We start from the raw sequence: 17,180 nt of genomic DNA, 5'->3' as shown, positions 1-17,180 counted from the left end.
ACCAAGAAGGAGAGTGATGGGGTGCTACGCCAGATGACCTGGCCTCTACAGTCACCAGACCTGAACCCAGTCGAGATGGTTTGGGGTGAGCTGGACCGCAGAGTGAAGGCAAAAGGGCCATCAAGTGCTATGTATCTCTGGGAACTCCTTCAAGATTGTTAGAAGACCATTTCCGGTGACTACCTCTTGAAGCTCATCAAGAGAATGCCAAGAGTGTGCAAAGCAGTCATCAAAGCAAAAGGTGGCTACTTTGAAGAACTTAGAATATAAGACGTATTTTCAGTTGTTTCACACTTTTTTTGTTAAGTATATAATTCCACATGTGTTAATTCACAGTTTTGATGCCTTCAGTGTGAATTTACAATTTTCATAGTCATGAAAATACAGAAAAATCTTTAGAAGGTGTGTCCAAACTTTTGGTCTGTACTGTATTTCTAAAGAAGAAGTCACAATTTTTATCACAAAATTCTAGGGTTTTTTTAATACATTGTAAACACATTTTTGTAACTTTTTTTGGTCACAGAATTACTTAAAAATGAAAGTGTTAATTATTTCCAAATTATACAATATTTTAACATTGTCCCTGTCAGGGAGAGACTAGGTGAGCGAGAGCTAATAACCCGGGCCCCTGCAGTTTCCCTCAGACTAGGGAAATCCTGACTGACCCTCTACCTGGAGTTTACACTGAAGGTGTGCATGTCCAGGCCTCGAACCTCACCCTGTCTCCTGAGCTCAGCCCTAGGCTGAAACCTCCGCCCACCACCCAGTGAAGATGTTATTCCCCAATACCCACAGTTAGCACAGACAAGGATAAAGGAAAATATACACCACGCCGCAGTCACTCAGGAATACACTATAAATGTGCAGGGCAAAATAAATACAAATATAGGAAGGAGTAAATAAGACAAAGGAAAATACACCGCCAGCAACGAATCTCCAACCACCAGCTCTCCTCACCAGACCGAGATAACAACGCACAAGACAGAAGCTATAATCGGCGACGCCCAAAGATCAGGAGAACTATTTAAAGGCAGTGGGCATGGCCCAGCTTCCAATCCAAGGATTAGGTAAATTAACCCCGGAACAGCTAGATAAAATCTAGCAGACGCCAATGAGCAAATAGTGGTCAAAAGCGGAATTACCGCTGTCTGTCGGATGACCTGGTCTGAACAGCATCCGACATGACAGTACCCCGCCTTCTACAAGGGACCACAGGGCCCTCACGGCTAATAGGACCCGGCTTGTCCGGATGACGGCGGTGAAACAACCTGACCAGCCGGTCAGCATGAACGTCCGAGGCTGGTACCCAGGACCTCTCCTCAGGCCCAAAACCGCGCCAATGTACCTAGTACTGTAAAGTGCGACGCACTACACGAGAGTCAACCACCTTGGAGACTTCAAACTCCAAATTACCATCCACCAAGACTGGAGGTGGCATAGGCGCCGCATCCACAGAATCCACCACCTTCTTTAGAAGAGACCTGTGGAACACGTTGTGTATCTTATACACCGTAGGGAGCTCCAATCGGTACGCTACTGGGTTAATGACGGCGGTGACCCTAAATGGACCAATAAACCGTGGACCCAATTTAAGGGATGGTATTTTGAGTTTTATGTTTTTTGTGGATAACCACACCCAGTCATCCACACTCAGGTCCGCACCTGGCACAGGCCTACTGTCAGCCACACGTTTGTACCTAGCACCCACACTCCAGGCGCTGTTTAACTCTCCTCCAGACTGATGACAATTGTGTTCCTAACTGGTCCTCCTCCGGAACGCCGGAAGAGCCCCTATGACTCAAGGTACAAAATTGAGGATGTAGTGTCATGTTCCCAATGGCAGGGAATTTAGCAACATAACACGGGCAAAAACAGGACGAGCTCTAGGGTGATGGAACCTGAGCTGACCGCGATCCTGAACCTCAACACTCAACTAACAGCAGCCGGGGAACGTTCCTGGGGGGACTCTAGACGTCTCGCGCCAGCCGGAGATCTAGCTACCCCTATCAGAAGAATCACAGACCTATCTTGCCTCCAGAGAAATATTCCCACAGAAATAGCAGCCCCCCACATATAATGACGGTGAAATGAGAGGAAGGCACAAACGTAGTTATGAAAACAGATTCAGCAAAATGAGGCCCGCTTAAGCTAGATAGCAGAGGATACAAAAGGTGAACTGCGCGGTCAGCTTAAAACCCTTCAAAATACCATCCTGAAATTACTTGAACTCATGTGCCAACTCATGGTACATGAGTGGTAATTTCAGCCCACTAGAGCAACCAGCAGCAGAGAATTACATATCTGCAAGCTGGACTAAAAACATGAAAGCAAACATGAAACAGGGAAATCCAGACTTAGCTTGTCTTGAAGGCCTAGGAGCAGGTAGCAAAGGTAACAGAGACACACTGATACATTGATAGCCGGCAAGGGAATGACAGGAAAGCCAGGTTAAATAGGAAACACCCAGCCTCTGATGGACAGGTGGAAAAAAGAGACCGCAACCCACCAAAGTCACCCAGTACCAGTTGTAACCACCAGAGGGAGCCCAAAAACAGAATCCACAACAGTACCCCCCCCCTTGAGGAGGGGTCACCGAACCCTCACGAGAACCCCCAGGGCGATCAGGATGAGCTCTATGGAAGGCGCGGACCAAATCAGTCGCATGAACATCAGAGGCGACCACCCAGGAATTATCCTCCTGACCATAACCCTTCCACTTAACCAAATACTGGAGTTTACGTCTGGAAACACGAGAATCCAAGATCTTCTCAACAACATACTCCAATTCTCCCTCCACCAGCACCGGAGCAGGAGGCTCAACCGAAGGAACAACGGGCACCTCATACCTCCGCAATAACGACCGATGGAACACATTATGAATAGCAAACGATGCTGGGAGATCCAAACGAAAAGATACAGGGTTAAGAATCTCCAAGATCTTATAAGGACCGATGAACCGAGGCTTGAACTTAGGAGAAGAGACCTTCATAGGGACAAAACGAGAAGACAACCACACCAAGTCCCCAACAAGATGTCGGGGACCCACGCGGCGACGGCGATTAGCAAACTGCTGAGCCTTCTCCTGAGACAACTTCAAATTGTCCACCACCTGATTCCAAATCTGATGTAGCCTGTCCACCACCACATCCACTCCAGGACAATCCGAAGGCTCCACCTGACCAGAGGAAAAACGAGGATGAAACCCCGAATTACAAAAGAAAGGAGAAACCAAAGTAGCAGAACTAGCCCGATTATTAAGGGCAAATTCGGCCAGTGGCAAAAAGGCAACCCAGTCATCTTGATCAGCAGAAACAAAACACCTTAAATAAGTTTCCAAGGTCTGATTAGTTCGCTCCGTCTGGCCATTCGTCTGAGGATGGAATGCAGACGAGAAAGACAAATTAATGCCCATCTTAGCACAAAACGTCCGCCAAAATCTAGACACAAACTGGGATCCCCTGTCAGAAACGATATTCTCCGGAATCCCATGCAAACGAACCACGTTCTGAAAAAATAAAGGGACCAACTCAGAGGAGGAAGGCAACTTAGGCAAGGGTACCAAATGAACCATCTTCGAAAAGCGGTCACACACAACCCAGATAACGGACATTTTCTGTGAGACAGGGAGATCTGAAATAAAATCCATGGAAATGTGCGTCCAAGGCCTCTTCGGGATAGGCAAGGATAACAACAACCCACTGGCCCGAGAACAGCAAGGCTTAGCCCGAGCACACACTTCACAAGACTGCACAAAGGTGCGCACATCCCTTGACAAGGAAGGCCACCAAAAAGACCTGGCCACCAAGTCTCTAGTACCAAATATTCCAGGATGACCAGCCAACACAGAAGAATGGACCTCGGAGATGACTCTACTGGTCCAATCATCCGGAACAAACAGTCTTTCTGGTGGACAACGATCAGGTTTATCCGCCTGAAACTCCTGCAATGCACGTCGCAAGTCTGGGGAGACGGCGGACAATATTACCCCATCCCTAAGGATACCAGTAGGCCCAGAGTCTCCAGGAGAGTCAGGCACAAAACTCCTGGAAAGAGCATCTGCCTTCACATTCTTTGAACCTGGCAGGTATGAAACCACAAAATTGAAACGAGAAAAAAACAACGACCAACGAGCCTGTCTAGGATTCAGACGCCTGGCAGACTCAAGGTAAATCAGATTTTTGTGATCAGTCAAGACCACCACACGATGTCTAGCACCCTCAAGCCAATGACGCCACTCCTCAAATGCTCACTTCATGGCCAAAAGCTCCCGATTACCCACATCATATTTGCGCTCGGCGGGCGAGAATTTTCTAGAAAAGAACGCACATGGCTTCATCACCGAGCCATCGGAACTTCTCTGTGACAAAACCGCCCCCCGCTCCAATCTCGGAAGCATCAACCTCAACCTGAAAAGGAAGTGAAACATCTGGTTGACATAACACAGGAGCAGAAGAAAACCGGTGCTTAAGTTCCTGAAAGGCCTCCACAGCCGTAGGAGACCAATTAGCAACATCAGCACCCTTTTTAGTCAAATCAGTCAAAGGTTTAACAACACTGGAAAAATTAGTAATGAACCGACGATAAAAATTAGCAAAACCCAAGAACTTCTGAAGACTCTTAACAGATGTAGGTTGTGTCCAGTCACAAATCGCCTGAACCTTGACGGGATCCATCTCAATAGTAGAAGGAGAAAAAATGTACCCCAAAAAAGAAATCTTATGGACTTCCATGTTAAACAGCTAAGGTCAGAGCCATTCAAGGGTTAAGAGGAGGTAAGAAGCAGCTAGACAGCAATTAAGGGCTAGGCAGCAAAACTCTGAGGGGAAAAAAAAAAAAAAAATTCCCTTCAACACTTCTTTTTCTCCTGCTTCAGCCCAAACAATTAACACTTTGTGGGCCGGCTATACTGTCATGTTCCCAATGGCAGGGAATTTAGCAACATAACACGGGCAAAAACAGGACGAGCTCTAGGGTGATGGAACCTGAGCTGACCGCGATCCTGAACCTCAACACTCAACTAACAGCAGCCGGGGAACGTTCCTGGGGGGACTCTAGACGTCTCGCGCCAGCCGGAGATCTAGCTACCCCTATCAGAAGAATCACAGACCTATCTTGCCTCCAGAGAAATATTCCCACAGAAATAGCAGCCCCCCACATATAATGACAGTGAAATGAGAGGAAGGCACAAACGTAGTTATGAAAACAGATTCAGCAAAATGAGGCCCGCTTAAGCTAGATAGCAGAGGATACAAAAGGTGAACTGCGCGGTCAGCTTAAAACCCTTCAAAATACCATCCTGAAATTACTTGAACTCATGTGCCAACTCATGGTACATGAGTGGTAATTTCAGCCCACTAGAGCAACCAGCAGCAGAGAATTACATATCTGCAAGCTGGACTAAAAACATGAAAGCAAACATGAAACAGGGAAATCCAGACTTAGCTTGTCTTGAAGGCCTAGGAGCAGGTAGCAAAGGTAACAGAGACACACTGATACATTGATAGCCGGCAAGGGAATGACAGGAAAGCCAGGTTAAATAGGAAACACCCAGCCTCTGATGGACAGGTGGAAACCAGAGACCGCAACCCACCAAAGTCACCCAGTACCAGTTGTAACCACCAGAGGGAGCCCAAAAACAGAATCCACAACAATGTAGCCCGTAAACACAAAAAAACGGAGACTCCCCAGACGACTCCTGGCGGTGATTATTGATGGCAAACTCAGCCAAAGGAAGAAAGGTAGACCACTTCTCCTGGTTATCAGAGACAAAGCAGCGTAAGTACTGTTCCAAATTTTGGTTCATACGCTCAGTCTGACCATTTGACTGAGGATGAAACGCCGAAGAATGAGATAACTTGATTCCCAGCCATGAGCAAAACGCTCTCTAAAATTTTGCCACAAACTGAGACCCCCTATCAGACACGATGTCAGACGGAACCCCATGAAGTCTGACCACCTCCTGCACAAATACTTGGGCCAGAGTCTTAGCATTAGGCAACGCAGGCAAAGACACAAAGTGCGACATTTTAGAAAACCGATCAACAATCACCAAGATGACCGTGTTTCCAGCTGATGAGGGCAAATCAGTGATGAAATCCATGGAGATTTCCGTCCATGGCTTACTAGGTACCTCAAGAGGAAGTAGTGTGCCAACAGGACGGGAGCGAGGCGTCTTAGCCCTAGCGCACGTGGTACAAGCTGACACGTATGAGACCACGTCCTGTCGGATCTTAGGCCACCAAAACCGATGTGACACCAACTCCAAGGTACCTCTAACCCCTGGGTGACCAGCCAGGACAGCATCATGATGCTCCGCCAAAACCTTTACATAGTTACATAGTTACATAGTTACATAGTTATTAAGGTTGAAGGAAGACTTTAAGTCCATCTAGTTCAACCCATTTAGGTGGAGATGAAGCAGTACAAAAGATTTGTTGATGGGAAGCTCAGATGGTACCTCCTCCTGAGCCTCGGCAATCTCAGCCTCAACCTTGGTAGTGAAAGCCGAAACCACAACATCCTTTTGGAGGATGGGTACTGGATCTTCCCAAGGTTCTCCCCCCGGAAAACACCTGGACAGAGCATCCGCCTTAGTGTTTTTAGACCCCGGTCTGTAAGTGACCACAAAATTGAACCGCGTGAAAAACAATACCCAGCGAGCCTGCCTGGGGGACAGATGCTTGGCAGACTCCAAATACAGCAGATTCTTATGATCGGTAATAACAGTTACCTGATATACCGACCCCTCCAAGAAGTGTCGCCATTCCTCAAAGGCCAACTTAATTGCCAACAACTCCCTGTTGCCGATATCATAGTTACGTTCGGCGGACAACAGTTTCTTGGAGAAATAGGCGCATGGACGTAAACCACTCAAAGATGAGCCTTGAGATAGTACCGCCCCCACACCTACCTCAGACGCATCGACTTCCACAACAAAGGGTTTAGATACGTCTGGCTGCACAAGAATGGGGGCTGAAACAAAACTGTTCTTAAGAAATTCAAATGCGCGCACAGCAGCCTCAGGCCAAACGGAGAAATTGGTACCCTTTTTAGTCATGTCAGTTAGCGGTTTAGCAATGATGGAAAAATCCTTGATAAATTTCCTATAGTAGTTAGAAAACCCAAGGAACCGCTGAAGTGCTTTCAGGTTATCAGGACGTTCCCAACGCAGCACCGCCTTCACCTTAGCGGTGTCCATTTTAAAACCAGAAGCAGACACAATATAACCCAAGAAAGTCAACTCTTGAACAGAAAATACACATTTTTCAAGTTTAGCATACAGCTTATTCTCTCTGAGAAGCTTTAACACCTGCCTGACATGATCTAAATGAGTATCACGGTCGCAAGAATATATGAGAATGTCATCTAGGTACACGATAACGAATTTCCCCAAAACATGCGAGAACACATCATTGATGAAATGTTGGAACACTGCAGGTGCGTTAGTCAACCCAAATGGCATCACCAAATTTTCAAAATGACCCTCAGGGGTATTAAAAGCCGTCTTCCACTCATCACCTTGACGGACTCTTATGAGGTTGTACGCCCCCCTGAGGTCAAGCTCGGTAAACCACTTAGCACCTGCCACCTGGTTGAACAAATCTGGTATCAGAGGCATCGGGTATGGATCACGAACCGTAATCTGGTTCAACTCCCTGAAATCCAAACACAGGCGTAATCCGCCATCTTTCTTCTTCACGAAGAAGAACCCTGCTGCCACCGGCGAGGATGACGGCCTGATGTGCCCTTTGCTCAAGCTTTCAGCAATGTAATCTTTTAACGCTTGTCTCTCCGGAGATGTTAAACATCCTTGCTTTAGGCAATTTGGCCCCTGGTTTAAACCTGATAGAACAGTCATAAGGACGATGTGGCGGCAACTCTGAACAACCCTTCTCAGAGAACACATCCACAAAATCCTGAAGTGACTCCGGAACGCTTGAAGTCACCGCAGCCACACATGTGGCCAGGCAATTCTCCTGGCAGAACTCGCTCCACCGAATTATGTCCTGAGTTTTCCAGTCAATTACCGGGTTGTGCATAGACAACCAAGGAAAACCCAAAACCACCTGAGCAGGAAGATTCCTGAGCACCTTACATGTAACCCGCTCGGAATGTAGAACTCCAATGTGGAGTTTCACCTCAGCCACTAATTCAGTAATCTCCCCCTGAGAGAGAGAAGCAGCATTGATGGTGACCACGTGGATAGGATGAGACAGTTTTTCAATCCTAAAACCTGCTGTGCATGCAAACTCCTCATCAATGAGATTTGTGGCTGAACCACTATCCACAAAAACAGTAATTGGCAGCTCACTGCCAGCAACAAAAACCTTAGCAGGGAGCATGCACTGAGAAACCACCATGGAGGATATACATAAGCTCAGACTGGTCTCCTCCACACCCTCTGAGCTTAGAAGTTTTCCGCCGTTGCATTTTTCTTAGGCAGCAGAGGACAGATGTTAATAAAATGACCCATTTTACCACAGTAAAAACAGGCTCCCTGCTTCCTGAGCTCAGGGACTGGACGCTTCACATGTGACACCCCTGCGATTTGCATAGGCTCCGTGGGCTCACCTGCAGCAACCTCACGTGAACCTAAACCCTCTCCCATAGGCGGTGTCACATGCTCCCCCTGACGCAAACGGCGATCAATGTGGACAACCAGACTCATGGCGGAATCTAGAGAACCAGGAGTCTCGTACATCAGAAGGGCTTTTTTAACCCTTCCAGGAATCCCATGTATAAACTCACTCCGCAATGCTGGATCATTCCATTGTGTATCGATCACCCAGCGACGAAATTCAGAACAGTAATCCTCTGCAACTCGCTCCCCCTGGCGAATAGAGCGTATCTTAGATTCTGCTAGAGCCATTTTGTCAGGTTCATCGTAGATTTTCCCAAGACAGGAAAAAAAACTCTCCACAGAGTCAAATGCAGCAGAATCAGATGGCAAAGTAAACGCCCATGCTTGGGGATCCCCACTCAACAATGACAACACCAGGCCCACACGCTGATCCTCATTACCTGAAGATATCGGGCGCATACGGAAATACAGTTTGCAAGCTTCACGAAAAGAAACAAATTTACTGCGTTCCCCAGCAAATTTTTCAGGCAAAGGAAATTTCGGCTCAGCAACTCTTACTGTCGCTCCAGCTTGCACATTAGACACTGCTAGTCCCTGTTGCTGTACTGCCCCCCTTAACTCCGTGACCTGTAGGGACAGCGCCTCCAACTGGCGGGTTATGGAAGTCATGGGATCCATGACAAAACACAAAAAAAAAGAAACCCCTTTTTTTTTTTTTTTTGTGTTGTTGGGCCGATTATAATGTCAGGGAGAGACTAGGTGAGCGAGAGCTAATAACCCGGGCCCCTGCAGTTTCCCTCAGACTAGGGAAATCCTGACTGACCCTCTACCTGGAGTTTACACTGAAGGTGTGCATGTCCAGGCCTCGAACCTCACCCTGTCTCCTGAGCTTAGCCCTAGGCTGAAACCTCCGCCCACCACCCAGTGAAGATGTTATTCCCCAATACCCACAGTTAGCACAGACAAGGATAAAGGAAAATATACACCACGCCGCAGTCACTCAGGAATACACTATAAATGTGCAGGGCAAAATAAATACAAATATAGGAAGGAGTAAATAAGACAAAGGAAAATACACCACCAGCAACGAATCTCCAACCACCAGCTCTCCTCACCAGACCGAGATAACAACGCACAAGACAGAAGCTATAATCGGCGACGCCCAAAGATCAGGAGAACTATTTAAAGGCAGTGGGCATGTCCCAGCTTCCAATCCAAGGATTAGGTAAATTAACCCCGGAACAGCTAGATAAAATCTAGCAGACGCCAATGAGCAAATAGTGGTCAAAAGCGGAATTGCCGCTGTCTGTCGGACGACCTGGTCTGAACAGCGTCCGATATGACAGTCCCACAGTTTGTCCAAAAACATACACCAAATTGTCATACAAATGATTTAGAGAAACTGCTTATAGAATTCTACAATAACTCCAGCACATGATGTATTTCCTATATGACAGACACAATTCAAAGGAGAGAAGGTAAAGCTGGTCCGTCTAAGAAATCCTTGGGGACAGGTGGAATGGAATGGATCCTGGAGTGATAAGTAAGACCTTTTTCAAAATATGGTAGTATTAGCCATCAAATGTTATTCCATCATCTAATACAAATGTTAACTCTTTGCTGCAGCTCTAAGGAATGGACGATAATTGACAAATCTGAAAAGTCACGTTTACAACACCAGATAAAAGAAGATGGCGAGTTTTGGTACGGTAAATATTTAGTTAATATATTTGTTTTTCTTACACAATGTATAAAGGTTATGTCCATTTTTTAGTATTGTTCATTTGTTTCATAATAAATGCAAAGTTAAATAATTTCTAAATATTCTTCAATGAAAATTTTCTATCATTTTGTTGCCGCAGAGTGTCTGTGCGGCCTTCATCAATGTGAGTGATCTGCAAATATGATACAAATTTGTCCAAGCTCCTGATTCTGAAAGCCCTATCTGCATCTCCTTCCCTTCTTTCATGGTAGAGATAGCAGCAGGAAGGGGGTTGTACTGGTGTATATTCACCTTCCTGCTGCTATCTGAAACACTGAAAGAGGGGAAGCAAATGCAGAGAGGGTTTTCAGAAGGTCGCTTTTATATGTATCTGTTATGGAGAGGGGACAAAGTATCTCAAATACTATGTAGAGCTGAGAAAACCGGCTATAGACATGGAGACAGCATGTATTGAAGGGAGGGATACTCCCATAAGGGAAAACTCTGTCATTTGGATGAGGTTGCAAGCTGCATATCAGGAAATGAATGAAGATTGCAAACTGAAACTTCAGTTTAATTAACAAACCAATAACATTTGTGTGAAGAATATTGGAGATATAATTCCATGTCAATCATCTGTATACAGTTGGGCCTGGAATCATAAAAACCCTTTCAGCATGTGCTGAAACAAAAGGATTCCCACTCCCTCTAGAACTGGTGTGCAACATTCTACAGGAAGACACTCTGTGGATCCAAGCCATGAGGCCTGAGTCCTTTGTTCAGCCAGCTAGGAATTCATAAAGGAGTTATGGAAATACTGTGTGTCCTAGTTGACATCATATATGCTCCTGAGATCTCCAGACCAGGGCAAAAGTCTGTCTGGTCCCGAGTCATTCTAGCATGCATGAGAAGGGAGATACATAGAACAGCCAGTAGCAGCTAGGTAGCAAAATTCTGTTTAGTCTCTATGAGTAGCAGGAACCGGTCAGATCCGATGGTACCAGAACAGCTGCCCTAGGACCACCCAGGAAGGTACGTTTTGGGAGATTTATCTCCAAACTTCCAGGGAAGGAGATTTAGGTTCAGCCCAGAGGGCAGGAGAGGGAGTGTCCCAGAGGGTTAAATGTTTGTTTGCAGCATTTCCACTGGCTTCTCTGGGAGGTCACAAGGACATTGTATGAGGACAAGTCACACACCAAGAGGAACACAAGTCTCCCATGTGACAGCCCCGCTCCTGCTAGCCACGCCTTTCATCTAACTTGTAGCTGACTATATGTTCTGTTTATACCCTTTGTCCTTCCCCTATTGTATTTGCATATCTGACCATTACATGTGTATAAAAATTGTGTATATAGTATATTGTCTAGGTGTGTATAGTGTATTGTCTAGTGTGCCCTTAAGGAAATTAAATAAATAATTTAACCTTGGGCTGCTCTTTTATCTCCATCCACAAATCCACACTACCATTTCTCGGCCTAATCACACGCTACTGGGGCTGGTTTCTAGTCCGATATAACCTTGTTGATGGACCAGGCGTGTATTGAACGAGAAACTGGTGGCAGTAGTACTGGGATGATAAGGTTCTATTTCACTGAGGCTAATGAAAGGTTGTGGGTGAGTGTAGTATGACATCAGTGACTGAGCGGACCACCTTCTCTCTTTTCCCAGACCAAGGCAGGGGGGGGGGGGTTGTGTAAGACTGTGCTAAGCTGACCTTACGTGTCCCTAGGGGGTGTGGAATGTCATGTTGGTACAAGTGGGGAGACCTTACCACATGATCCCGCTGACATAATATTGAGGCTGACGTAATAGTGGGTGGTGAGGTGTGGTTCCTGCAGCGTTTCTTTGCAATATGTAAAAATAATTTTTCCATGTCAAAGGTGTCCATAGCCATTAAATGTAGCTTTATATAGGTTTTGACTTATTAGAAGACTGCTGAAAAAAATGTAGAACATTAATGAAATTACTCACAATAGCAACCCGAGTGATGAACCCGGCATGACGTGGCCAATGGTATCAAAAGATTAATTTTGACTTTCCTGGTAATCAAATCGGTCATTTTTGCATCACTTCTCAACTAAAGGGACAAACTGATTATAGGTGTAAATGAATTCCAGTAATGGGCAACCGTCCACCAAGCTCACATAAGACAGCAGTATTCTAAATTGCACATGTTAGGCTGGAGCCCTGGAAGAAAGTTTGTGTTGGGGCCCAGGATCCTCTAGCTATGTCTCTGTGTTTAACCAATCACATAAACCAACCCTACGTATCATGTAATTGCTTTAGAACTTAAAAATTACTTATACAACAACTAGTAAAGATAAAAATCATAACCTTTAGCATTGTCTCGGGGGATCATCTACCCTCCCATATGCATCTACTGAAAAAGGTTTCTTTAGTATATGATTGCAAGAATAATTTTGTTAGGGCTCATCTACAGCCCAGTGAAGACGTTTGTTGCTTTTTTTTTACCATTTTCGAGTGGTTGAAGGGGTTACATGTTACTTTGTGAAATCTGTGTATATCTCTGTCCTTTCTCATTTAAAAATGGAAACCACAAGATTTTAAAGTGGCATTCCTGTGAAGTGATGCTTGTTAGCAAATGGCTACTAAGAAGTAGAACAGCACCCAAATTTAATAGCCTGTCTATGTGTTATAGAAAGAAACAAGATGGTCTCCATAGTACGCCTGCACTTTGAGTTGTGAAGGAGGGCACGGTAACCGATGGATTGAACAGATTTAGCAACCGAAGTTCATTCCTGGTCTTGGTTCTTGGGACTCGTGTTACCATTATTGTGGGTCCAGTGATCGCAGTAAAAAGAGTGGGGGTAAAGTCTACACTGTCTCAAGTACGAGAATAGTTCAATTATACAGATGCGATTCCTTATTAAAAATATGTCATCCTGTACAATCTGTTTCAATCTACACCTTTTTTTTTATTTTCCAGTCTTAGCACTTTGCCTTACATTTTGCTAATCGTATTCTTGTTAGATTTCTATAGCAAGTTATGTTTAGGGAAATTGTACTTATGCAGGTCTCCAATACATTCCTAAAATTGGGTTCAAAGGTCAAGCCACACTTTAAACTCCACCCAGCCTTGCCAGATGTAACACCCATTTTGCGAATTGTACCACCTGCTCTAGTTATACAGTACTGTGTAAAAGTTTTAGGCCACATTAGAGGTAATCTGTAATTTAAATGCATTTAAATGCATAATCCTCGTTTATATTTCAGAACAGCTTTCTGATTTGTTTTGATGTTCTCCACTTCCTACAGTCACAATTTAATTTTCAGTGGTTTCGCTTTATCGTCAGGATGTCATTTGATGACTTTATGAAGAATTTTACAAAACTAGAAATCTGTAACCTGACAGCAGATGCCCTAGAGTCAGATAGTCTCCAAACTTGGACTGTTTCGGTTAATGAAGGACGGTGGGTAAGAGGCTGCTCTGCCGGAGGATGTCGAAACTTCCCAGGTAATTGTTTTTTTAACATTTACAAGCATCATGTTTTACTACATTTATGGCTACAATGAGAAACACAAATTGTCACTGTCCCAACAAACGTTGCATACGTCAATAATACAGGTAAATATAAGAACATTTGTAATATATATCTTATTGGAGAATTCTGTCCCATCCTCAACTTATGAGACACTTCTACAGATCCCACCATCCATTCTGAAAAAACTCAGATCTGTCTTAATTAAAACAGGATAGAGTATCAGATTATTCTGTATAGGAGAGGAGTGAGGATCAGCGTGATACACAGATGGGGAAGACAACATATAGAACCCAAAGCAAATTCGTAACCAATTATTTAGTGTCTCTGAAAACTGGGTTGACAGGTACACAGGTTAAGTCCTGCTGTATCACATCCCCCTTAGGCTGCCGTCACACTAGCAGTATTTGGTCAGTATTTTACATCAGTATTTGTAAGCCAAAACCAGGAGTGGAATAATTAGAGGAAAAGTATAATAGAAACATATGCACCACTTCTGCATTTATCACCCACTCCCGGTTATGGCTTACAAATACTGATGTAAAATACTGACCAAATACTGCTAGTGTGACGGCAGCCTTACTGTTGCTTCTGTCCATAGAGCAATAACACTGTTCTAAATATTTTCAAAAGTTGTCATGTACAGTTACCCAGTGGTTGCATGGGAAGAGATATTCTATGACTTTTGCAATCCTAATGATCTGGAGAGAGCCACCAGATCACATTACAAATTGCTATTTCTGTGTGGTGCCCCCAATTAGGGGCACTAAACATTCCATCTGCAATACATCCAACGCCACATACAGAAGACCTGCCGCTTCCAAAAGCACCAGAACTATTTTCAGGCTAGTCAAGTGATGAAGAAGAAGGCTCTTGGTGTCATGAAGCATCTTCCTCTCATGACCCAGACTTTGTCATCTCACTTGAACCACACCTTACAGCACAAAGTGAACTGAATAATTTTGTTAGAGATTTGGATCTGCCCAAGAGTAAGGCTGAGCTCTAGGCAACAGCAGTGGAATCTCCTAGCGGACGATATTCGGATTTCTTTGTTTCGCAACAGTGATAAAGAACTTGTCCAATATTTCTTCATGGAAGGCAATCTTGTGACATGCAACAACATCAACAGTTTGATGGAAGCTCTGAAGATTAGTCATAATCCAGAGGAATGGAGGCTCTTAATTGTCCAAAACAAGCCTTAAAGCCGTCTTGCTCCATAATTGCAATGCGCTACCCTTCAATTCCAGTTGGTTGCGTAGTCCACATGAAAGAAACCTATGATAACATGAAACCGCTGTTGAAGTGCCTGAACTATGACCAACATTTGTGTACCCTCTGCAGTGAACTTAAGGTGGATGCCCTCTTACTTGGTTTCCATGGCAGATACATAAAGTACTGCTGCTTTTTCTGTAAGTAGGGTAGTCCGGCAAGAAAATGTCACTACAATAAAAGAGACTGGCCTCTCCGATATTCACTTCAGCCAGGGATTACAAATGTCTTGCATCCAGCACTTGTTGACTAATATAAGATTTTGTTACCACCATTGCATATGATTTTGAGTCTAATGAAGAACTATGTAAATAAAAATGCAAAATCATTCATGTATCTCATTGATAAATTTCCAAGTTGGAATAAAGCAAAGATAAAGGAAGGAGTCTTTATTGGACTTCAGATTCGTAAGCTTCTTCAAGATTAGAGGTTTCTCCACTTGTTGCTGGGCAAGGAAAACAACGATTTTGCAAAAGCCAACAAATGAATTATCGGCTATTCTGCTATCTCTCTATGAAATATATATATATATATATATATATATATATATATATATATGTATGTGTGTCACTGACATATATATATACAGTATATATACCTATACTATGTGTATATTTCTATTCTATCTATTCTACTCTAACCTATTCTATTCTAAACTGTACGCGGCATCTGCCGGCTTTTAATCTATCTATCTAATAGATATATATACAGTATATGTTTTCAAGATTATTTGGTTTGAAAATGATGTGCACAGTTGTATTTTACAATGCGATTTTAACATGATCTTTTACATACAGAGATCTGCTGTATGTTAAACCTCATGCTAAAATCGCATGTCATACGGAAGTTCCAAGGAAAAATTGCACGGAAATCGCATTACACTTGCTTGACACTCGCATAGCACTCGTCAGTTTTTTCAGTCTGGAAATCAAACCGTTTTTTTTTTCGCAAATGGGTATGAGCCCTCATACTTACAGTCATATGTATGATTATCGTTCCATGAACATGCCTTTAGGTTGTTTTTTGTAATTAGATAAACATTTAGAAAACAACTAACGATATAATTTCAAACATTACAGACACTTACTGGACTAATCCTCAGTATCGTCTAAAGCTGCTTGAAGAAGATGATGACCCCGATGACAATGAGGTCGTTTGTAGTTTCCTTGTTGCTTTAATGCAGAAGAATCGCAGAAAAGATCGAAAAACGGGAGCCAATCTTTTCACCATTGGTTTTGCTATTTACGAGGTAAATAGAAGAGAATCATATATATATATATACTGTTTATATATACATAAAATAGAGTATTGTAAATGTTGGTGTGAACTTGGAAATAGTAATAAAGTATTTAATTTTGTCTTCAACCTGTCTACACCAAACATTGGTACAAGAACGCATGTAATATGTCATAAATGTTTATATGTCACAGCTAGAATTTAAGGAATAGACCTGATACCTTTGTATCACATTAAACGATGATGTATAATTAATCACTTGCATTCTGCCTAGTCCTAATCTTACAAGTATGGCCAGTTGTAACCTATGTTGACACAGTTTTATTTTAACATGGATATTGAAGCTGATCTGCTTTAAAATTCACTTTGAATACTCTGAATAATATTCTTATTGGTCTCAATCGAAAATGCACACAGCATTTCATACAAGTTTTTTTTTTAATGAGTCATTCCATTTCAAAACCTTGATGTGGAAAAAAAAGCAACATGAAATCTTTGATGCAGATTCCTTGTGGAATCCGCTCCAAACTTGATCCTGTAAAGTAAAATGGGTAGAAAAAAATCTATGTGAAAAATAGTCTTCAGAACTATTTCAAAACAATTTCACACCTGGAAACCATATAAAAGCAAAAATAATGTTGAGGATAAACACTGCAGATCAGAAAGTGGAAAGGTGGAAAGTCTTCAGGGAGGGCAGATGATACAAGTTGAAATATATCAGAGAATTGATGTGTAGGGAAGCACTTAAAGGAGGAATTCTCTACTTGCTGGGCACCTGGCTTGCTGGGCACCTGGTCTTCAGCCATCGTGTAATGCTGTCTGCCAGAAGATGAAGCCAGGAGCCCATTGGGGAATGCCAGCAGCAGGATCAAGGAACACAAGTGGTTCAGTA

The 17,180-nt window shown here is 43.6% G+C and overlaps 1 protein-coding gene across 1 annotated transcript in view; it reads left to right on the top strand.

The window, feature by feature from the left end:
• CAPN3 (calpain 3) overlaps positions 1-17,180 on the top strand; it is a 180,532-nt gene that overhangs the window by 92,848 nt on the left and 70,504 nt on the right. The window contains exons 8-11 of the mRNA XM_077262543.1: positions 10,039-10,124; positions 10,208-10,285; positions 13,598-13,758; positions 16,132-16,301. Of these exons, the coding sequence (XP_077118658.1) occupies positions 10,039-10,124; positions 10,208-10,285; positions 13,598-13,758; positions 16,132-16,301 (495 nt within the window). The remainder of the gene's footprint in view (positions 1-10,038; positions 10,125-10,207; positions 10,286-13,597; positions 13,759-16,131; positions 16,302-17,180) is intronic.

The sequence above is a fragment of the Ranitomeya variabilis genome, chromosome 1 (genome assembly GCF_051348905.1).
Source record: "Ranitomeya variabilis isolate aRanVar5 chromosome 1, aRanVar5.hap1, whole genome shotgun sequence".
Lineage (NCBI taxonomy): Eukaryota > Metazoa > Chordata > Amphibia > Anura > Dendrobatidae > Ranitomeya > Ranitomeya variabilis.
Note: the sequence above shows the minus strand (reverse complement) of the source record. Positions and strands in the feature narration are given on the sequence as shown.